The following is a 24,028-nucleotide window of genomic DNA, read 5'->3' as shown; positions in this document are numbered from 1 at the left end:
GGATTAAAAAAAGAAAAAAAAAGAAAAAAAAAAGCTTAAGATTTTTTTTTCCTCCCAGTATTTATAATACTATCAACATTCCTAAGTCAGAACTCTTTTTCTTGAAGTATTTCCTGAACTGTACTGTCCTGATAAGAAAGTGAACTGTGGCAGCTGGCACTTCATTCCCTCCTATACAGTTTTCCCACTGCATTATGAATTTATTGACAAATTGAGGAGCTAGCTCCACCAGAGCAGCAATAATATAGAAAACTGTCATGAGAATGAAATTTATTGAGAGAAAGAAATACTGATGGACTACAAAGATGAGGAAAAAACCCCCACCACATTTAATTCATCATCCCAACACAGACTACAACCTTATTACTTTAAAGCGGTATTTAAGCATAGTCCATTCAGCATTTATACATTGTCTCAAACTTCAAATCAGCAAGGTAGAGACTTAAGGGTCTTGCCAAATTATGATATAATCCTAATACCTCCAGTGCCAGCATGTCAAGCCCTCTCCTTTGACAAGGGAGAATGCTCAACACCTCATAGGATCAAGTTCAAACAGCCTGGAGGGAAGCAGCAGTGCAGGGAAACTCGGAGTGGCAGGCACTTCCCAACGCTCCCCCTCCCCTTTCACACACAGATCCATGTGGTTTCCACCTGACAAAACTACACTCACAATGCTCAGTGCCTTAAAATTAAACTCTTTATCTCAGCCATGTGTTTGTATCTTGGTTTTTCCACTTGGCCGGCATGTCTTTCAAACACGAGATGTCTGAGAGCAGCGGTGACAGAAATACGATGCTTTGCAAGAGCCTTAGGAAATACTACAGAGGGACCCTGCGTGCGCAGAGCAGAAGGGCAACACCTCCAAGCAATAGCCGGGACCCAGCAACCCAGGTGCCGACCCTGGGCTCCCCTCAGTCCCATCTAAGCACTCGCTGATCCTTGCTGGAGTCCCCAAGGGCTGGGCACAGACACCGACCCAGCTCCGGCCCACGGCGACCTCGCCGCCCTTACTCAGGATTTGATGGCGCCCACCTTGGCTCCAACCAAAGCCTTTATTGCCAAGTCAGAGCTGAGGCCCAGGCCAGGGGGGCTTCCCAAGCAGAGGGGCTGTGGCTCCACGTGGCCACGCTGCTGCTGCCAGGCCAGGCCCCAGTGCATGCAGGCCCAGCTGGTTACGAAATGCAGCGCTGCAGCTGGGCTCCCGCGAGCCCCACGGCACAGCCCAGCCCAGGCTAACACAGCCTGAAGTCAACAGGAGTTTTCCTTGTGCTCTACTTGAGCTGCTCAGGCCAGTTGAAAACCTTTTGTTTCCACAAGCCACACATTTTTATAAACCTGGATTTTTTTTTCCCTGAATATTGATGTTGTAAGCAACCACGTTGAAATGGCTTAGGTGAAAGTCCTGCCTGTAAGATTGTACTGATATTTATGAGCACTATCAGGGCCTGCACCATAACCCGCGGGAAACTGTGCTCAACAGCTTCAATGGGTCATAGATGAGGCCCATATTCGTGTCCGATTTAAGAGTATTTGGTCCATTTTGAAAGAATGGATGGGTTGGAAATGCAGTTGCTGTAACCTCAAGCTTTGCTCTATGCTAAAGGTGTTTGTGAGCGTCTGACAATCAGCACAGCACAGAGCCACCATTAGAGGCAAGAAAAACAAAAACACTTTTACTACAATCTAACACCAGGAAAAAATATTTGGCTGAAACTTCAGGTGCGAATTATACTTGCTTAAGCTAGAACAAAAGGACAAAAACATCAGAATCTAGTAATGTGGAAGCAAAGGAGTTTAGCTCTTTAAAAAGAAAAGAAAGACATTTGAGGTAACAAACAAAAAAAAACCCAAAATGCACAAACACATCACAGACATCTAAAAATAGCATTTTATACATTTTTGCCAGTGCTTCTCTGAGAGCAAGTTCTTTAAACAGAACTTAACAATTTTACAATTTTTTTTAAAAAAATATGTCATCCTAAAATAGCCCATCGATCCTTACCCAAACTTTCTGTATTTCTACAAAAATAGATGCACAAAGAGCTACAAAATACTGTATTCCTGAAAGAAGGCGCACTGTAGTCAAGGGAGAGTCTTTTTCCTGACTATTGAGACTGTTCATAAAAATATCAAGCTGAACAAAACAAAACACTGTTAAAGGAGCAGAAAGGAGTTAGGTTGCCCAGCTGCAGCAGGCTCAGATGAGGAAAGAAAGAAAAGTTAGGTTTCTGTTTTTTTTTTTTTCCAACACTGTGGGACCCAAAAACAGCCTTACAAATAAAAGGCTCAATAGCAAAACCAGAATAGTTGGCTCTTCATCTTCATGTGTGTCCTTTGCTCCACGCAGAAGGAGTCAACCACTGCTGCATCACCCGCCCAGCTCTGCTGACTCCAGCTCTAGCTGGTCTTAATTTCTCTGCACCTCAGAACCAAGCAGTTTCCTTGCTCTTGTCCTGATGCTGTAGACCTACATTTCCGAAAAGAAAAGGAAAATAATTAATGTTGATAAATATTAAATTAATAAATCAGATAGTTTCTTCTTCCCCCTCCCCAAGCAACTAAAATAAACAAGTTTTGAATTTAAAAAATTAGAAAAAAAAACAAATGACAATTTAACAGTTTATAGGAGTTGTTAGCAACAGTGTAACTGCTCCAAATCTTTTAGTTTATGAGGGGTAAAATTAAACCATATTGAAGTTTGATTGTGGTTCAAGCATTTCAGAAATGGTGATAAAATTCCTGCATGCGCTTCCTTGGTTTGAGCTCATGTGGAACATGGCATGGAGAGAAAAAACCCTCCATAAAGATCTGCATCAATTATCCAGTAGGCAGTAGAGTAATATTTCCAGGCAGGGTCCAGCCACAGACACCATCTCATCTAGAAAATGCCTGGGACACTTCAGGAATTCACAGTTTCTGTGGCATTTCACCTTGCAGAGGAGTGAGGGAAAATGTTCCTGCAGCAGGCAAAAAACCCCAAGTAATTTCACCTACTGAATGCAGGATTTTCAGCCAAGAATGGCTAGTACTTCCACATGGGAAAAAATTAATGGTTTTCAGCTTGCATTTATTATGAGTTCCTCTAACATTTTCCTTTGTAAAAAAGTGAGGACTATCTAATAAATGTGGTGCTATGTTGTGGCTCTAGCATTATAGAGTTGGAACCTGCATTATAATCTGGGATTTCTCTGCTCCAGAGAGATCCTGTCTCTCGATTCACACCTAACACGGCATAAACCTCAAATCCAAACAATAGCAGGGCAGGTGCAGATTAAATTTCTCAAAGAAGATACATTCTTACTCATTTATTGGGAAAGTAAAGGACACACATCCAGGCACGTACTTTCAGAGGTAGTAAGGCACTCAAGTCTCAATGATTTAAAACCTGCCCATTGATGTTTTGAGGCAAGTAAATCACATTCCATGAAATGAAGGTACATTTCCCACTACAAGTCATCATTCTCGCTATGCAATGTACCAAGGCACCTGACTTGCTAATTTCACCACTAATGTAAATAGGAGCAACTCCAGACCTCTGTGATGTTGTAACCACCAAAGCTCTGTGTTCATTTGATGTTTAACCATGTGCTAGGCATGGATCTCATTTCCAAATCCAATCACACAGTGAATATGGAGGAAGACCCATAAGTTTTCAGAAAGCCTAACAGACATGGAAGGTTCAGATCTGAGAACTACCTCCTTGCTTTAAGATTATAAACAGTTAAATATTTAATGATGATCAACATTTCAGAGCTGAGCTGCAAAGCAATTAGCACTCCCGTAAGAGATGAGAGCATATGGCTCTATCCTTGTGAGGATTCCCAGGCAGCGTACAAACACTTGTGTGTCCAGCAGTGAAGAGAAAGGGAAAGCAGAGCCCGTGGGTGTGGTGCACCAAACCTTGTTTAGTGCCTTCTGCTCCACTTCACATGCACTTGTACCTGTTCCTGCAGATTGGAAAAACTGGGATATCCCTCAGCTGGAGCATGCCTATAAAAACGTGTTCAGAGGCTCTTTATTCAATGAAGATGTTTCCTTGTTGCTTAAGAGCTGTTTGCTTCCCTGGCAGCATCGTACACAGACAGTCATAATGAAATGCTGTTAGCTCCCTTCAAAGCTCCCTCAAAGTTAGTGATGACAATTTGGGGCTATTTTTCCCTTGCTGATTACAGTTTTTTTAAACAAAGATGCCCTCCAAAAAAAAAAAAAAAGTCAGAGAGCAGAAACCTCTCAGAGCATAAAGAAGTCATTCAAGTTCACCAGTGGACCACTAAAGTACACCAAAGGCCATGGAAGCCTGTAAGAAGAGAAACAGGTTATATGGCTCCTGGCAGCTTAAAAAAATGACACACACGTGTTTAAGAGATCTTCCACCTGACAGCAGCAAATGGTAGGAAGGGAGTAACCAGCTGAACAGGCACCTTCCTAGGCAGGTGTCTTTGCAAGACACAAATAACTGTAACAAGAAGGTTTAAGGTATAGCTACAGACTCTAAACAGCAAGAGAAAACAATCCAAAAAAACAAAGTTGTCCTATTTACAGAACTGAATGTGGAATACTTTCCATGCCATTATATTCCTATCTCCTTCAAGGCAAGGCCATCTGCAGTCCCAACACTGAATCCAAGGCCGGCCACTCACCCAGAGCTTCCACCTGCAGTGCTTTCCTTTCAGCAAGGAAATCCTCACTTGCACTGCATGACCCAGCACTGCCACTCCAGCAAAATTCCCCTTCCTTGGGCCACCTACATTAGAGCTAATTGCCACACAAACATTATGCAGATTCTGTGGGAACATGTAAGCAAATCTAACGAGTTGTGACAAACTTGTGGGATGTGTGTGAACAGAGACAAATGTACAGAAGGAATCGGAATGGCCCCTCAAACTCCAAATTCCATGTAACACACTGACATACAGGCATTTCCAAAAGGGGATTTTTAGTAAACCAGGACTAAAGGATGGTGATTAATTCACCTAAATTTGAAATTACTCACCTCAATGTGTATAACTTTACAGGATAAAGAATGTACACCTTAATTTTAATAGATTTACAGCCATCACTCATGCCAAAGTCCTGCTTTGCTTTTAGTGTTCTGGGGCTGCAGGAAGCCTCCTCCAGCACACCTGTCCCACAGCAGGACAGGATATACTCCTAGGCTGTGCAGTGGCAAGCACAAGATGCTCTCTTCTCCTCCCTTCATGGGCTCCCTGCAGCACAGCCAAACCCCACTGCTCACCTGAAGGGCCTGGGGTGCAGGAGACCTCCCACCCTGCTCCCGAGGGAAGCACTGATGGCTACAACCACCAGCAACACTGTGAGACAGGAATTCCCCTCCCCAACCCCTGATCTGAAATGCTGGACATGGCTTAAGCACAAGCAGGAAGCTTTAGTGGTGACACTGGATTACAGCTGCAGCCCTGAGCCACAGGCAGAGCTGGTGACAGCCTGACCTTGCTTTGCTTGACACCAGCAGGGCAAAGAACTGAGCCCTAAATCCAAACAATCTCTGCTTATTCCAACGTGTTTATATCAATGCTTGACATGAAATGTACTCTTCTATTGAGCATTGTAGTTTGTGCACTTTGGATAGACACTACACACCAGCAGACACAAACCTAGCAGGTTTTAACAGCTCTTGACGCAGACCAGCACTTTCTTTAATTGCACTTGGACTGACACAGAAGCTTCTAAAAGCATTAATTTGCAGCCTACAACGTGAGGATCAAGCCACGTTTAACGGCAATCAGGTAGCTAAATCCTTCTTCATCCCCTAAAACAGGACCATGTAAGTTCAAACAGATGTGCCAGACAGATCAATAGTTTGTCAGCTCTGTGAAGGGCGCTGTGCTGATGTCCCACACAATGTGTTCTGAAACATCAATTCCCAAACTACACCGTGCATGCACTGGGAACCTCCTCTTAACCTCTGAAGTGATTCAGCATCATCCATTCAAGAGATCGATTATTTGGCTTGGCATGGAAGAGATGTAACAATGTAGCTGGAAGAGGGTAAGATTACAGTCAGCCTGCCCTGATCCCAACACTATCATTCCACATAATTCAGCATGAGGAATTTTGCACATGTTCCTATAATCCATGTGACAGCAGCACAAGAAATGTGGCCCATGGTAAGAAGAGGGAGAATCAGTTTGTAAGTGAAGGACTCCAAAAGGCAATGTCCAGGTACAGACCAAATTAACTTCTTTAACATAAATCACCTGAAGCTCATGGAATCTGATATACTGACAGCTCCACACGTTATTTTCTCCAAGGATATATGAACAAACACTTTCAGAACTGACATATTCTTGCCACTATGTCCTAACCCTACTCTGGAGAAAGCACTTTATGTCACTAAAAGCCAGGGCCTCTTATGTCACTCTTCCAGGCCCTTGAGTTTGTAGCCTCTCTGTTGAGATAACTCTTTGACATTGGAGTCAAATGTAATGAAATGCTGTATCATGTGGAGATTTATCCAGAAAAATCTGCTTTCCCTGAAGTGTACATGAAGCAGGTGCTGGATGTGACTCCATGTGGTACTTGAGCAACCCCCTCCTCCCCCCACACTTTCCCTAGGATGACTCTGCTGGATGTGCACACAAAACCCCAAGGCAGTTAAGCTCCCTCTTCTCTCCATGCCTCAAGTGCCTATAACCTATTTGTCTCAACTGCACAAGCTGCAGGCAAGGCTGCAAAGGAAGCTCAGCTTTCCTGCCCTTCCTAGCAAGCCTCTGCTTGGAAAGCACGGGAGGGATGAGTGTGCAGAGGACGAGAGTAAATAATTTTAATGTCACAGGTTTTCACTACCAGCTGTGTTTCATTGTTTGCACCCTTATTTCCAAAAGTGGGGCTGCTTAACAGGGCTTTGCTGCTGTGTTTCAGCGTGTGACCCTTTTGAATAGCCTCAAACTAGTGAGACGTTAGTCTGCTGACATTCTGTTTCTTCAAACCAGTCACACGTTTCCCCTCTTCCTTTTTCCCCACAGGAACTCATAGACTAAAACCCACACAACCAAGCATGGGTCAGAAGTTAACAGTTCAGATCTTTTCCACCGTCTCCCACGCTGAGCAACCAAATGACATGCAAGGCACTGCCAAATCAGGATCCTGACAAAATTAGCACCCAACTGTACCCCTCCACAGGGATTTTCACAAGGAGCAGGCAGCACCAAGCCAAAGCTGTGCTTGTTCTCTAAGGCAGTGCTAGGACCCAGTCCGTTTTGAGGTAATGGCTCTTAAAAACAACTCACAGTCTAAGCTGGACTTGTACCTAAGCCTGGCAGAGGCTTCTCCTGACTAACAATTCCTTACACAGTTCTCTGTTCCACCCCCAAAAGGTTAAGCCAAATACCAGGGCTCTGCTGGGGCTGGGTCCAGTAGGGCTTGTCCCTTACACCAGTGGCAGTGACAGCCCGCTCATGCTTCAGAGAAGGCAGCTCACTCCCCTTATGGGGTTTGTCCCAAAGGAAAACTCTCAAGATCCCAGTCTGGTTAGTTTATCATTCTGTACCCAAAAGCATAAAATGTCATTATTCTTGTATCGCTGGTTTAGCTAGAAATGTTATTTTTATATATAAATTGTCCACTGTTAGAATCCTGATAAGCTTTTTCTTAGTTTTATTGATATCAAGACAGCAAGAGGCATAGTATTTAGAGATTACTGGTTCCCAGTTGCTTTAAAGGGAAGAGGTAGATTTGAATTAGGTTCATAGTATTTCATCTTTAAGAAACAGCCTTTTTTCCTCCATCCATTCCTTGTTCCCCTGTCCACTAATCAAGGCAAAGAAGTGGTTCGCACACATTGAACCAGTCAGAGAGAGCTATCAAAAATGGAGACAAATAGTTTAAGAAAAAGGGAACAAAGATACAAACCTCATGTCTCCTAAATCAGATAACATGCTGTCTTTAAGAAGTACTAATCTGCAAGGATTGCTGCTGGCGAGATAAATATCAAACCGAAAAAGGAACCCCCAGTGGGCCCCATGAGCTCCAGGATGGATACACTGGGAACTGTCAGTCACCTGACTGCAAGAAACTTCACACCCTGAGGGCTGCCAGACTGATACTGAGACAAGAGACTGCCACTCAAAGCCCACAGACACAGATGGAGTTCATAGTCTGCAGTCCAGACTACAGACCCTGAAGTAAAATGAATTTAATTCACACACCTCTGCCTATACCCTATAGAAGGATATTTAGTTTGATGGCAAGAACAGCTCAGTCAGGACCTGTATTCTCCAGGTGACGCCTGGATACTACACAGGAAGGAAATGCTGAGCTGTTCCACCTCAAGATGCAGTCCTCATGTACTGCAAGTTATTAGTTTATTGGAGCTAAATATTGGTGGATGCACATATGAACTAGCTGAACAAGCTGAGAACTTCCTCATGGAAACATAATTAATATTTCCCCACAAGATTTAAATAAAAAGAAACAAACAAAAATTGCAGATTGTGGCACAACTCATCTGGCTTGAATGGGACCAAGGCAGATAAAGGTCTCAGCAGAAGGCAGGGAGAGCTGCCCTGACAGCAATTACAGGACGGATTCCCACCTGGAAATACATTTGGACATGGCTCTGCTCAAACAAGTCACAGGCAACAACAACAACAACAACAAAAACCCAACCAAACCATCTCACCTGCATCAAACCCAAAGCTCGGCACAATGTCCACTGTCCCGTGGAAGGCTCCGGCCCAGGCTGAGGTAGCGCCGGCGACAGCAGCGGGGTCCGCCTTCGTCACGTCACACTGGGGAGGAGGAATCCTGGCGGCGCGCACCGAGGGCACCAGCAGCGAGCCGTAGCGGGGGTCGCGGTGCGAGCCAGCGGCGTGGTGGTGGTGGTGGTGCACGTGGGGGTGAGGGTGGTGGCGGTGCACGTACACGTCGTGCACGTGTGCGTACGAGGGGCTCACCTGAGACGCTAAGGGGTAATGCCAGGACTCAGAGGCGGCCGGGGGAGCAGGTGGGGCGGTCTGGTGAAGACCGTGTCCCGGCCAGCTGCTGGGATCCGGTGTCGGGAAGGTGCCTGGTGCAGTCACGGGGAAATCGGGGTGCACTCCGCTTAAGCAGGGTGGAGGAGGAGGCTGGTAAGAGCTGGTCCAAAACGAGGTTGGGAATCCGCTCCTTTGGCTTGAAATTGTTGAGCTTTCTGGTGGGGAGGAAAGAAGTGAAGTGTGACTGAAGCTGAACAACACATTCCATGACAAAAACCCCACAATGATTTGCTGCTCTCTGAAGTTTGTAATGCTGGACTCAAGCTGCCTCAGTAAATACAGAATCACAGGACATTTGAGGTAGGACGATTATGTAGTTCAATTCCCCTGTTCAAGTGGGGTCACCTGGAGCAGTTGTCCAGGACCATGACCAGTCAGATTTTGAGTGAGCTCCAGACTCTGCAGCCTTTCAAAAAAAAAAAAAAATCCCCAAAAGCAACAACCAACCTAAAAAATCCAACAAAACAAAAAGTTTTCTTGTATTCAGATGGAATTTCCTGTTTTCTAATCTCTGCCTATTGCCTCCTGTTCTGTCAGCAAGCATTGCTGAAGGGAGCCTGGCTCCCCCATCTTCATTCCCTCCCATCAGGTTTTTACATACATAAGATTCCCCCCTCACCCCCACCCTCCCCAAGAATATTTTTCTTCTTCAGGCTGTAGAGTCAAAGCCCTCTCAGGATCTTGGTACAGGAATTGTGAGGAGACACTAACTCCTGACCAGACTAGATCACGTCATTTAGAAAGGCAGCTGTTGTGGCTGCAAATGCTTCAGAGGAAAGAGAACCAGCTCACACTGCAGAACAGGAAACATTTAGCTAAAAGAATACCTGATTTTCTCAAACTAATTGCTAATGCTTTGATGGGGTAAAGGTCATGTCTAACAGAGCTTATGTTAGTCCTTCATAGAATATATCATGATGCCCTCTACCCAACAGGATCATACAACCAAAGCAGAACCATCTATGTAGCTCAAAAAGGTTTTTGTCAGAACTAAAAGACTTGCTGCTTCTTACAGCTAGGGCCCAGATTATATTTAAATGGATTCCAATACCTCCACATTATGAAATCACATTCTAAAAATTCCTCTTTTGAAGGAGCAGTTAGTGTTTTTGATGTGTAGCAAAGTCTTGGCTTCTCCAGTCTCACAATCCTCTTGCCAGCTCATGCTAGAAAGTACTGCTTCATGCAGTATTTCTCAGCTCCAATAGGACTTTTTTTTTTGGTCAAAGATGGAAACATAAAAATACTGAACTTCACCTCTGATGAAAGAGCAGTCATAAAAATAGCCTATGGAGAATAAAGCCAGGGAAGTTTAGTTGTTGATGAGGCGAGGAATCCTCTGTTCCTCATAACTTTTGTAAAAGTACGTTTTTGGTTTTTTTAATCACCTTTTGTTTTGCTTTGTTTAATAAGCAGCTGGAATGAGACTTGGGTGAAGACACCATTGAGAATGAACAGATTCTTCAAAACACTCCTTCCTATGAACTTTGCTTATACAAAAATATTTTGGAAGTGAAAAACTTGAAAGTGTTTTCTGACTGCATCACTAGGACAGTCGTGTCTCTGTTTTAAAACCATAGAAATTTTTCCACACATCAGTTGGCTTTGATTTGGGCAGTTTTTGAGTCTGATTAACTTCCGATATTGGAAACAAACTTTGCAAACATACCATGGGCAAACGTTGTGGATGCTTTGTGCCAAAATGCTTCAGAGGCTGCAAACTTACCTGGCAAGCTGCACTCCATGGGTTTCTTCAAAAGGTTGGGCTGCTTTTATCAATGTATTTTTATTGCAATTCATGTTTGAAGCCTACAGAGAGCTTCAAGCATATTACAGAAGCATTAGCACTCCACCAAAATTGGTATTGTTCATTGTTTGTAAACAATTCCTTGTAAAAAGGGATTACTCTGAGATGGAGAGTATGTATAGCTTGTGTTGTTGGCAGCAGGGCTGATACAAAAAATCAAAAAATCAAAAAAAACAACAACAAAAAAATCAAACTTCATGTCCACTCTGTTGTTTTCCACACTAGTTAACAGAGGAGCATAGCTTGACAATGCTCTGCCAGTACTCTGGAAAATTAACCTCTGTAATCGAGTTTTTGAACACTATCTGGCTGTTATCTGCATGGAAAAGCCCTAAATCCAAAGCTCTGCACTTCAAAAAAGCACAGAAAACCACAAAGTATCTGCAGGACAGCTTTAGTAACAGGAGAGAGCACTTTAAACCACTGAATCTGCCAACGTGAATTCACCCCAGATTGCATAACAGCTTGGCTTTAGGAGTCATGCAGGAGGTCCAGGCCACAGCAAACATGTTTGGTCATCTCCATTTTGCAAACCTGTGCAGGTTTCACAAAGCCGTCACTGCTGCCTGACACTGTCATGGGCCAGCCCCCACTGGCATTACTGAGTGTGGCCATTCTCACTGGGAAAGGTCAGTCCTGTCACTGGACATAAAGGCTCAGTCCATGTCACATAAACATGCAGGAAAATTTCACCCACCCCAAGTGCTCAGGGATACCTGGCCTCCATGGAACACAGAGAAACAGCCATTTCCACACTGCTCTTGAGAAAGAAAAAAACATAGAAATCCAAAATCTCTGTGCTTCCATGGCCTTTCAGGAGGCATTTCACAAAAAACTGTCTGCCAAGAAAGATACTACAGTTACCACAATTTCCTACCCTAAGTACAGGGAGGCAGGGACAAGGCAACATCCCAGCGACCACAAAGTTGTGGTTGATGCAAATGTTCATTGTGGCCAACCCAAATGTTCACAACACACACTGAAAACATGCCAGAAGTGCACACACTGGAACAAAGGAAAAGAATGTATGGAGCTTTCTGTAGCACAGCATCAGCTCTCACTTAAGGCAAGAGGAAGGAAAATTAAGATAGAAAAACAACCCAACACTTCCAGCAAGGACCAAAACGTTGATAAAAATATCATTAAAGTAACATTAGTGTCAAGGTATCATTAGCACTGGCGAAAGATTTCAGGCAGCTACACCTAAAATTCAATACTCACATTACTCAAGCCTGTCATATTGAACTTTATTTTATAAAAAAATCAGTTTTCCAAATAATTTTAGCCTAACCTGATCAGTCGCTTCAACATGCAAATGATGAATACTTGCTCTTTTCAGAACAGGTTCTAGTTTTTATATTTAAGCAAAATCCCTCCTCAAAAAAAACAAAGAAACCCTCTGCAATATCACCTTAATGATAAAATCAGATTTTGCATTTTTATCAGAACACCTTAAAAAAAAAAAAAAAGAAAATAAGCAAAAAAAAGATGAAAAAAGAAGTCAAAAACATTGCTAATCCCTCCTTTCAGATAAAGAAGAAAATGCAGTGAGCAGGGGAGTCAGTTCATGCTCACACACTTTTCACTGAAACCTGAATCTCCCAAAACAGCTATTGCAAAAATTATTTTTCTTTCTAATTTATCTCCGAGTAAGAAATTGACAGCAATTCTGACTACCCATGAAGGTTATTTATGGAAGAACCTCAAGCTAATGATATTTTAACTTCTTTAGGTAATGGGACACAAGCTCGCGTTCGTGTGCTGTAACTGAGCATCTTTGCATACACCAGAAGACCAAGCTGACAGTGTTGGTCCTTTCCCCTTGTTTTCAAGCAGAAATACATCAGGCCTAAAGAGGTTTCTGAAAAAGCTCCTGTCAGCTTCTCTTCTCTGGAGCAGTCAATGCTCTCAGCTCCCAGCAGCCTCCCCAGGGATTTTCACGCCCCTCCAGCAGGTGCAGGGGTGGCACAGGGTGTATCTCCTTACTTTATTCCAAGAAGATGTTCAGGACACGCCAACCTCCATTCCCCACTGAGGGCATGGAGCACACGGGGTCAGGGGGCAGCATGGCTGGAGAACCCTCACACCAGGCCACTCATGTTCCCTGCAGAGCCCTCTGGGGATGGTTGTGAAACCACGGAGGGGGGACAGGGAAAAACAACAGGGTATGTCTGAGGCCAAAGGGAAGACACACAACCACACCCACGGAACATCCCCAAGCTCGCTGAAGAGGGCTTGCTGTGGGCATGGGGTCTCTGGGGACTGCCTTGATCCTGTTGCTAAAACATTTATAGCCTGTCTGGGCCATTTATAAACACTCCAGTCTCCTTTTTAGTAAGCATAGGTTCAATCCTGCTCTCAGTCGAGTCAACGGAAAATTTCCCATTAACGTTAATGGTCCCAGCTCAAGCCATAAATTCCTCCAGCTCCCCAGCCACTTGTGCTGACCTTTGCTTAAACTTCCTTGGATTTGTCATCATCCTTCTGGAAAGCAAGTTCTTCTGTGCTATTTTTCTCTTCACAATTTCCAAATATCCCATCTCTCCTTAGTATCTGTGGCTATCATCAGAGCAGTCTCACCTCCACATCACTGATTAGAACACCACTGCTCCGGCTCAGATCCCACAGTACCTCTCTCTTCAACCCAGGGTAAGGTCATTGCTCACCATCACTCATTTGCTTAGTTTGCACCTCTCTGCCAGTCCACGTAAGGATGTGATCAGAAACAATGCAGCTGTGGGGATCTTAAAAAACACCCAGACTGCCACATCCAGCAAAATGGAAACAGCATCTTACTGCCACACTTTTTCCAATTTGGAAGTCTTGTCTGTTTAGGGCTACCTAGTGTCTCTGGCAAGATCTGCTCTTTGTCACATCAATACATATAGAGTACATAAGCACTTATGTGCATAACAAGTGGTAGATGTTAGGACAGCGAGTAAATGCCTTGCAGAACCTACCACATTTCTGCTTCCTGCTTAGAGGCAGAGTAATGTCATGGCCATTTTACATCCAGCAAACCATAACATCATCTGTACCTCTCCCACAAGCACGCTGCAAAGGAAAATACTGCGTGGCTGTAGCCACAGGAGCCAGGGCTTGCCCCCCAGCACATTCCATCCTGCACTGGCTCCTCCCCACCTGGAAAGCAGCCGTGGACAAATCCTCATCACCTGGCAAAGTCACTCGAGAAGGCTGCATAGGTTTCCTTCACGTTCAAGGCCAGCACCCCAAACAGCTTTGCTCTTGCCTCACGGGCCAAGTTTCACACTTGCAGCTAAAAAAAAAAGCCTCCAACCTCGCAGCAGACGTTTGTGAAGCTCCCTCCCTCCCAGCCCCTGGCAGAGACAGGATATGACAGGAGCAGGAGACGCCTGCTCCTTTCATGCCTTTGGCTCTCTCCCCCTTTAACACCTCAGATCACTCAACCCAAGAAGCTCCTCAGCTCTTGGAGATCTGAGGGGGATTTTTCTACTTCCACAGAGAAGCAGAATTTCAGCTGCAGTGCAGTGTGTGTTACTGCAATGCAGCCCGAGCAAGCCATGCCACAGAGAGCGAGTTCCTGCCGCTCTTACCTCTCCACAGAGGATTCAGCCCTGCCTTGCTCTTGGAAAGGGCAGTCTCTGAATTGAAGCTACTGGCTTGGCTCAAAGCTCTCGAGAAGTGTTCATCCACCACTGAGCCAATGTCTCCCTGGAAGTAAGTGAACAGGACACAGCGAGAGTTCAGGTACTCCATCTCGGCAGGCTGGTCTTTCTCATCCTCCTCTTGCTTGTTGGGAAGGGTCACTTCCAGAGACTCCTGCATCTTGTTGTACGCAGCTAACTTCTTCTGGGATTAAAAACAAAACAAAGAAGAGATGTATCAGTGATGGCACTCAGCAGAAGCTCAACATACAGTTTCCTTAACAAAAAATAACTGAATACACAGAATAACTGATTATTCATTTTGTAATTAAATCTGGACTACCTGGATACTTCACATGGGCATTCCACAAAGAGAGTACCAGCGCCCATTTAAGAGTCTCTATTCCTCTCACAGAGATGGACCTGCTTCTCAGGCATGTTTCACAACCACAATTTATCAGCACCAGCTTTCACTCAATACTTTCAAAAGAAAGCAGACAGGCTCTAACAATTCCCTCCTGACTCCCACCTGGGGAGGATATTCCATCAATAAAGGCTGCAGAGGTCAAGCCCAGCCCTGTGGAAGGGTGGTCAGATACACTGCATGTGCATTTCACACATCCAGCTGGGCAAGCACCAGGTTTCTCTGGGCACACTCCTCCAGCTGAGTGTACAGGGCCCTCTGGATTCCCTGCACTTACTGCTAAAGCTGTAAAGGTGGGAGAGTTTCCTGCTTCCTGAAAAACTTTCTACTGTATTATCAAACTCCACAAAATGCATAAATTTTCACTCACTGACAACAGAATTTTTATCACAGGAAGTTATACCTTGGGGTGGTGACTGGGGGTTGGTCAGGGGTTTGAGACCTTGGTTTTTTGGTTGGTTTGGGGTGCTTTGTTATTGTTTTGAGGTCGGGGTGGATGGGGTTTCTTTTCCTTTTTTCTTGTTTTTTTAACACCAGCTTTTGGGAAAAGGGAAAAAAAATTCAAGTAATAAAAAATTAAACATGTGATCTGGGGGAAGAGGGGGATTGACAAGTCCGCAAACACATGCAGAAAAATCCACCCCAAACCAAAAACAGAGAAGCATATAAAAAACTAAAACCCTCACAAGCCATCTGTGAATGGCTATTTCAGAATATTCTCTCTCTCTCTCAAATCAAACCTAAATGTCAAAATAAATGTGTGTGAAGATCCATTTTGCATGGAACATATTTTTCAGATGTTCCACTTTACAACTGTTTTCACAGGGAAAAAACCTCTCCCCACAACAGTCAAGCTGCAGGAATCATAGCTTTTAGCTAGCCAGCCATTTCTACAGCTGACTTTACACACAAGCACTTTCAGGAACCCAAAAACCACTACAGTCCATATGCAGAAGTATTTCATAGCATTCCTATAGAATTACAGTTTGACTTATCTTTAATGGTTTGCTTGGCAACACTCTAGCGCCATCAGAATCTCTTTAAGTTTATGGCTTTTTTATCCTTTTTCCGAAGTAGATGTACAGAAAAAGTTAAACAACTACACAGTCTATAAAGTTTCATTTTTACAATAAATATGCTTGTAGAATTCTAAAATATTCAAAAGTTGTTTTCTGACCTTTTGTACCATCAATACATTTAAATTCGGCGCTCTCTAAAATCATATCATCTGATAAATTCTCTCACTGTAGTACAAAATAAATGCTCCGGGGCGAAGTCTTAATTATGAACGGTTATTTTGAAAAATAACCGTAAGAAAGAGCTATTGGCAAGTGGCATTAAAACTTATCATACTTAAAGCTCACAGCAACTTAAGCAACGTATCTGACATTCCAGTGGGTTAACTGATAAATGTAAAGCAGTTCAGTGATACCATTAATTCAGACGCTGTTGCACAAACTGCAGTGAGGGACGCACGCAATTTTATTTCAGTCAGGGATATCCAGGCAATGGCCTGGATTTCCAGTGAATCTGTGCTTCACTAAGCAAGTTATACTGTGGCTCAGTTTAGCACAATATTGCTTAGACTTATGGGATAACCGCTGGGATTCACTTATAAAAATGAATAAAACAAACAAAAATACAGAAACAGCAAAACAAAGCAGTTTTATTAGAAACTAGAACTGCTAAAATGAAACAGTCTGAGGCTGTAAACATATTTTTGCAAATGCAGAATTTGAGGTAACCTACAATTTTTTTGGAAGCACTTCGTGCCTTCTGTAAACAAACATCAATCTCAGGAAAGTTCTCCTAATATTTGTTACCCAAATGCTTACAAGGGTATCACTCAAAGTGAGCTTCATGGTTTTTGCCTGAGTAATCATGGACCCCTGAGACCTCAGTAAGACAGAAACAGTTCTACACATACAGGAGACACGTGCACTGGAAATCTGCAACGCATCCACCTCAGCAACTTGGCCATTCCTGAAGCTGAACCACAGCTCAGATCCTCTTAAGAATGCAGAAGAAGTGGTTGGGGAGGATGCTTGTCTCATTTTTGGTTTCGCTTGGGCTTTTTTTTTCTAAGTAGAGACAAAGTATGAAAGAAATCCTCTAGAGAAATCTAAACAGGTCCATTACATGCCAGACCTTGAACACAGGCAGCACACATTAAAAGCTGACTCCCATCCCTACAGGTGCTTGCACTGATGCTGCAGTTATGCAAATGCAGGCACAAGCACGCAATTACAGACAGACACACACCGCTAACACAGCCCCTGGCTTGACTTGGTGATCAGGAAGGAAGTCTTCCAATGTTCCTATACAGGGACTGGAGCTCAGGAAATTAAAACTTATCTCCAGAGTCGCTTCTCTGCGCAGGAATGTTCCCCCTTCCACAGCCTAAGAATCTAATTCATTTTCCATTTCAACTCTCTTCCCTCCCCTCCAGTCCACAGACAGTCATGACAAGATGCTCTGAGCACTTGCTCCTTTAAAAAACACCAAATCTGACCTTTTTTTTTAATGTAAAAAAAAAATTTCTAATGCAACAAAAAAAAGATAGTAGAACTGATGGACAAGAACAAGGCCTTGTGTGTGGATTGATTATTTACAGTGCAAAGTTGTGGTTTGCAGTGAGTTATTTGCAAAGGGAATTAATTACAAACTCAAATTGTATATATTTGAGAGTTCTAAATTTAAAAGATTTTTCAAAACATCAAGCCCACAATCAGACACAAATCTAATTAATTTGCATTTCAGGATGAAATTATCAGCAGTAATTGCAAAACTCCTTAAGTAAGACACTACAGTGAGAGAAAGTTATTCAATAAGTTTTCCTTGTATGCAACACATGCTTTCCACTGTATACATCCTTTGACAATGCGAGGGTTTTTTCCCCCCAACACAGCTAAAATACCCTGTTTGCACATAAATCCCCTAATTTTTGTTCTGACCTTAACAGTAACCTTCTCACAGTATTTTTGACTGCAGTTGTGTGAGTGGAAAACTATGCAGGATCATCAGCTGCTAAATGAATTTGTCCCACAATCATGGGGTGTGAGGGAACAAAAACAAAAAAGCCACAAACACCAGGGTAGGTTTATGGTAACTGACTTCAGCCAGTCCAGTTTCAGTTGTGCTTTTTCATTTGAACAGTTCTAGCATATATTTAAGCAGCCAACTGCATCTGTAAGATTTTTACAAAGAGTATTTTCTGACCAAACACGGTGTTGTCTCTGGTCAATGTTCAGTACTTTAATATATTCATAAAATATACCTCTCCCTTGCTTACACTAGAGATTGATATTAAGCAGCCTCTGAAAAACAAAACAAACACCCAAAATCTTCCCTCGGCCAAAACATAGAACACAGAACTTAAATTCAGAATACAGAATTTAAGCAGAAAATAGGGGAATTCCGTACCTATATCCCTTAGATAACAGACCCTAGTTCATGGCTGAAACAGCACAATCTCTGAGTAAAAAGAGCTGTACAGCCCAGACTGAATTCAGCTTCAACCAACATTATTTTTATTTCATATATTCACAAACAGGCTATTCCAAAGAAAATCTAAACCCTTCACTTCAAATCGTACAACAAAAGGAAACTGAAGGTCAACAGCATATCACTGCTGATATGGGAATATTATAAAGGAAGTTTATTCTAAACAATCATTATCCTGTCTTCCTGAGCACTTTTAGACCAAGAAAACATCTAGTCCAAAATCTCACACAAAATCCTCGCCTTGAAGATTCCTGTTATTTTCTGACATACCCTACCCAGAACCAAGCAAAACGGTTCTCATGCAGCGAAATGTTGGCCACATTAAAGCCTGTGGCAGAAGTCCAACTGACTTCAAGGGTCCCGGGTCTCACCCAGAGTGTCTGGTAAAAATGTCAGAACATTCCTCTTTGCAAATCGAAAAAAAAGTCACTTCCAGCAGAAACCAGTTTGTAGCCAGCAAAACAACAACAAAATAAAACAACCATACTTTGAGAACAGAGAAGGTTTTACTTCAGCCAAGTTTGAATCAAAAATTCAGGCCAGCTCTTACTTTTCACATAAACTGGTTGCCTTTTCCTACAATTTATTATCTCCATACATGCCACCATATAGCATATGGTCCTTTATGCTCCCAAGCATGAAAGTCTGGTGTGCCTGTGGCCACCTGTTACAGATTTTCCATTATGAGAAAAAGAACAGGAACCAAAAATAAAGAATAACTACGCTGAGGAAACACTATATGACCCTATCCTGAGAAAAAGGCTGTCATTTGACATAAGCTTCTGAGACGGAATTCCAGCAACAAACTCGAGGCAAATCCTCAGACAGTCCTCCATTTGTGGAGCTGTCTGCCAAGCAGGCTCCTATTGATAACACAGAAAGTATTCAAGGAAGAAGACAATTCCAAGCAATCAGGGCACTGAATGCTGGGCCTGAAACATATGTTTATGGCACTGCCCTAAAAACATGAAACGCTAACTTCTACCCACACAAATGAGTAAGGTAAGAGCTTGTTTTCAGCTGAGCCACTGATGGAGGGAAATGGTGAAAAAAGAATGAATTTATACACCTTTTGCTGTACATGTAAACAGAGATGTACCCTAAAAGTTTAAAGGTCTAATTTTATGTAGCTAGAGGAAGATCAAAGAGAATTTGGTCCCAGTCAGAATGACAGAGTAAAGCAAGACAAACTTTTTAAATCAGTGATGTCTCGTGGGATTGAACCAAACAAAAACAAGCAAAAAAACCTCACACATAGGGCAAGACCTAACCCAGGTTTTACACACTGTGAATGTGAGAGTAGATGTGTTACATAGGTTATATAGCTTCCAGAGAAGTTAGTAAAGCAAACAGCAAAGGAACAGTCCTGAGAAAGAATCTGAATGGCAAAAATTGAATGTGAAGCCATACTCTGCTGTTACCTGCCATCAGACACTGCAGAGTGCCACACAGCATAAGTAGTATAACAAGCCCATCCTCAAAAGCTGGGGGCACATGGTGCAAAGAATCTCACTGAAAAAACAAGTTACAATATGTGAATTGGGGTTTAGCCACAGTCAGCTGACACAGCATCAAATGTGACCTGTCCTTGTCTGCAACTCTGTCAGTTTGGAAGGAAGAGCCGAGTTAATCACCTAAATTGCTAATGAAGACAAGGCCTTTTCTGGACACAGTCTGACTACAGCACTGCCAGCAGAAAGTCTGACTTGATCATATCACAATTCCTTATGCAAGACTTGATTTAGCAAGGATGGTGTTGGCTTAGATGTTGGCTTGCCTCTACATACCATGGAGAAATTCCAAAACTACCATTTACTGTAACTTCCCCTTCCAAAGGTCTTTAGCTGGTGTGTTAGCGAGCCTGGGTGAGTCCTACCTGAGCTTCAGCCCTGCAGCCTGCTGTGCCCAGCCTGTGGTGACACGACAAGCTGTTCCTGTGTGCCAGGAATACAATGGGATTCTGCTGCAATTACGTGTTCCCAAAGCCTCTCCGAATTCCGTTACACCCATTCCTCACCCAACTCATAGGAAAGCCAAAGCTCACTATTCCAGCTGCACAGCCCCTCAGCAAAGTGGACAGCAAAGAGCATTTTAATTTTGCCAGTCTGCAGGCTTTTACCCTCATGCCTGCACAGCTCCCCACCAGACACAGAAACACGTTCGTATCCTAACACCGGCACACGCTCGCTCCATCTTCTGGCAAAGGAGTACGGAAATCCCAATTTATCTGGAAAATCAGGGCCACACCCCATTTTCATCAGTTCATTCTGGCACCATATGAGCATGTATATATCCATGTTTCACTTACTTCCTTCCAGCAAGCACCCTGGACTTGAGAAATCTCAAAGATCTAAGGTGCTAAGCCTCCCCTCCCATTAACATTCAAGAGGAATTCAGGCTTCAGTCCACTAAGAACTTTAAAAAAGAAAAAAAATCCCATCTAAATTACATTTGCCAGCAAGTCCTTTCCTGGCTAAGGATGGGTGAAAGCTACATTTCCAGAAATTCTGCCTTTCTGTGCAAGGCAAAAATCAATTCTGTGCTGATTTTAAGGGAGGAAAAAATACAGATACAGAAATGTGGGAATAACTTTAGTGTGGGGAAACTTTAAAAAGGCACGATGAACCACCCCCTAAAGCTACAACATTTCTGCACAAGCCAGGTGCACACTAGTCCAGCATTTAAAAGCAGTCTGAGATTTTTCCATTAAAAATAAAATATAAAAAAGGAGAGAAGCATTTGAACCCCCTTCATCTTGCTGCAGGCACTGCCCCGACCCAAAGAAACACGATGGGTTTGGCTCTCCAGAGAGATCCCAGAGCCCAGAACTTGAGCTCCACAGCTGAAGAGCTGCTTTGCTCTGTAAAGCGCACAAAACTGATGTCCAAGGCATAACCAATTACACATTTGAGATGGCTTTACTACAAATACCTGTGGAGATGCACAGGCTTTAGTTAGAGTGACACACCTATATCTCCTTGCCCTGAGAAGGAAAGGAAAGCTAACAGCAGCACAGCATAGAAGTGCCCTTCTCTCTCAGAACACAAACTAAAGATACCATCGTAGTACAATACCACTGAAAAATGCCTTGGTGGAGTCCTCGGATATTTTTAGGGTGAGCTCCATTGTATCATCTCCAATGCAGAGACTTATTTTTAAGGTATCCCACTAATTCATCTTCACTCACTGTTATTTTTAAACCAGTTTTTATTCCAGCGAAGAGGAACATTCTTTAAAATGGTCATCATCCTCACAAAGAGTGCAGGAGCATTTTACATGTCGAACACATGTGTAAGAACCAAAAACCTGGCAACATATTCTTCATCTTTTTTTGTTACGTTCTCTAACCAGTTAATTAAGCATCTCTGACAGGACAATTGTGAAGGAACAGAAACTTGCAAAATGTCACTCATACCCAAACAATAAATCTTGATGCTTGAGGAGCTCATTCTAGTTTGTTTTTTTTTTGTTTTGTTTTTTTTTTTTTATTTAGAAAACATTGGATTCAGAGAAAACATATAAACCACTCTAAGTTAGCAGCTGTTAGAAGTAGAGGGTGCAACATTTTCTTCAGCAACAACAGCTCAGCTTTTCAGACTGGCATCCAAGTAGCTTGTGAAGACTCTTCAGCTCCAAGTGTGTCAGGAAAACCAGTGCAACCAGGATTCATTAAATTAAACTGTCAATAACATGTAGGATAGCCATGTTTAGAAAGCTTTTAGTGGAAATGTGATCTATGGTGCCAGCTCAAGACCTGTACTGGCTTATCAGAGCTATCTACATTTCTTGCCTTGCTTATCTACCTCTACTTAAACAGCACAACCCCCAAGAACTCACTTTGTTTAAAATAAAATTTCAAGAAACTTCAGCGTTCATTAGGGTGCCCCTAGAACATTTTAGATATGGCCTTGCATTTAGAGGAAGAAATTTCATACCTATGCTTGAAAATGAAAAGCACTAGCACTTGAACATGACACAGTCATTTCCCCATACTAAGTGTTTTACAGATCTGGAAGAGAAACACAGTCAACCACTTCCAGAGTTAAATGTCAGGAAGTTCAGCAGAGTTTCAATTGCTGCTTTCTACTTCTAGGTCTCTCAGTCAGAGAATAAGGCTAATAGTTTTTATTAATTTTCCCTCCAAAGCACTCAGGCTAAGAACTGGACCTCCAGACACCCAAATACAAACTTCTTAAGTAAAATTACTGTGTAGACGGAAGCTTCTGCAAGCTCTGACCAAGATTAGAGAAAAAATAATAGCAAAGGCACACTGCAAGAGGCAAAACTCGCAAGTTTTCCAGAGCTCGCGTTTAAAGTGAACATGAGCAACCTGGACAAGTTCACTGAGGTATCATTTTTGCAAATGGGCTCTGTCTCCCAACAATAAAGAAAAAAACCCAGCAACACACGATCGGAATTTTAATGTTTCAGCCCATACTCGTGTCTCCCAGGCAAGTTGATACTAGGGGTCACTTCCCATGTACGGAGAAAACAATCTTCATGGATAATAATGATAAAACCTTATGGAATGCAGCAACAACCAAAAAATGTATTCTCAGATGACTACATTAGGGCCAAGTCAATATTAGTCCCACTTCACCCACGCACTGCATAGTCTAAAAATGCTGTCAGCCTGATAAGAATTTCCTGATTCACTTAAAAAAAAAATACATCTGATCACCAAATTCAGCTGGAAATTCGCCGCAGACGATCCTCCAGGAGTGCCGGGGCGAGCGGCGGCGCGGTGCGGCGCGCCGCGTCCGCGGGGAGCAGCACGGGTCCCCGCCGGCGGGAGGCTCCGCCGGTGTGCGCGCCCGCGGACCGCACCGCGCCGGGCTAAGGAGCTGCTCCGAGCCGGCGAACGGGGCGGGCAGGGAGAGCCAGCAAGGAAGGCACGACGGCGGACAGAAGGGGGAGAGGAGTAAGGAAATAACTTTTTCCTCCTGCCCCACGCCAGCTGTGCAAGCCAACATCCACCCGCCAGATGCAAGAATTCGAGGGGAAATGCTTTTTTCTTGTTAGGAAAGGTCTTACCAGGCTCCGCTGCTCCGGGGCACCCTCAGCAGCTCCCCGCATCTCCAAATCAGGCCGGGGGCTGCGGAGCGCATCGCCGGCTGGCCGGGGCGGAGGTCTCCGCCCAGGGCAGCCAGCGATGCGCCATGTACCCGCTGAGGGGGGGCCTCCCCAAAAAACCCCCGCACCTCACGGTCCTCCGCACCGCGGCCACTCGCGCAGCCCTGCCCTGCCCTGCCCGCGGCTCACCTGCGCGCAGCCCGCCGCGGGCGCGGCCAGATAGCGGGGCGCCCCGCACGCCGCCGGGGCGGGCTGCTGCATGGCCACGTCCGAGCAGCTCATGGCCGCGGCCGCCCCGCGCCACCGCCGTCTCCCCCTTCCTCTTCTTCCTCCTTGTTCTGCTGCTGCTGCTGCTCCCGCTCCCCGGCGCGGGGCGGCCGCGGCCAGGCGCCGCGCAGCCCCGGCTGCCAGCGCATCTTCGGCGGCCGCCGCGCCCCGCGCCCGCACTTATAGCGCGGCGTGGCTGCGCGGGGCGCCCCGGCGGCCGCGGCGGCGGCGGCGGCAGCGCCGCGGGGCGGGGACGGCACCGCGCCCCGCCCGCCCGGTCCGCGGGCGCGCAGCACCTGCCCAGCCCCGCCCGCCCCGCGGGTAACATCGA

At 44.2% G+C, this 24,028-nt stretch overlaps 1 protein-coding gene across 3 annotated transcripts; it reads right to left on the bottom strand.

The window, feature by feature from the left end:
* Window positions 1-253: 253 nt before the first annotated feature.
* Window positions 254-23,898, bottom strand: VGLL3 (vestigial like family member 3). 3 transcript variants are annotated; one of them, XM_068180583.1, is made up of 4 exons: window positions 23,620-23,898; window positions 14,379-14,631; window positions 8,642-9,151; window positions 254-2,467 (listed from the first exon to the last, which is right to left on the bottom strand). In XM_068180583.1, the coding sequence occupies exons 1-4, from the start codon at window positions 23,710-23,712 to the stop codon at window positions 2,424-2,426; spliced, it is 900 nt and encodes a 299-aa protein (XP_068036684.1). In that variant the 5' UTR covers window positions 23,713-23,898; the 3' UTR covers window positions 254-2,423. The 3 variants fall into 3 exon arrangements, with proteins under 3 accessions (XP_068036684.1, XP_068036683.1, XP_068036685.1); XM_068180582.1 differs by having other exon boundaries at window positions 14,379-14,634; window positions 23,620-23,895; XM_068180584.1 differs by lacking the exon at window positions 23,620-23,898 and adding an exon at window positions 23,392-23,532 and having other exon boundaries at window positions 14,379-14,634.
* Window positions 23,899-24,028: the final 130 nt, after the last annotated feature.

This window comes from Anomalospiza imberbis, chromosome 2, assembly GCF_031753505.1.
Source record: "Anomalospiza imberbis isolate Cuckoo-Finch-1a 21T00152 chromosome 2, ASM3175350v1, whole genome shotgun sequence".
Taxonomy (NCBI): Eukaryota; Metazoa; Chordata; class Aves; order Passeriformes; family Viduidae; genus Anomalospiza; species Anomalospiza imberbis.
The sequence above is the reverse complement of the archived record's forward strand: the minus strand, read 5'-3'. Positions and strand labels throughout refer to the sequence as shown.

Excerpts from the sequence above, each read along its gene's own strand:
- VGLL3 (XM_068180582.1), bottom strand. The coding sequence starts at position 23,712 with ATGAGCTGCTCGGACGTGGCCATGCAGCAGCCCGCCCCGGCGGCGTGC. Across the intron at positions 14,635-23,619 it reads CCGCGGCGGGCTGCGCGCAG|AAGAAGTTAGCTGCGTACAA; the intron begins GTGAGCCGCGGG and ends TTTTAATCCCAG. Across the intron at positions 2,468-8,641 it reads GAGCTTTGGGTTTGATGCAG|GTCTACAGCATCAGGACAAG; the intron begins GTGAGATGGTTT and ends TCGGAAATGTAG.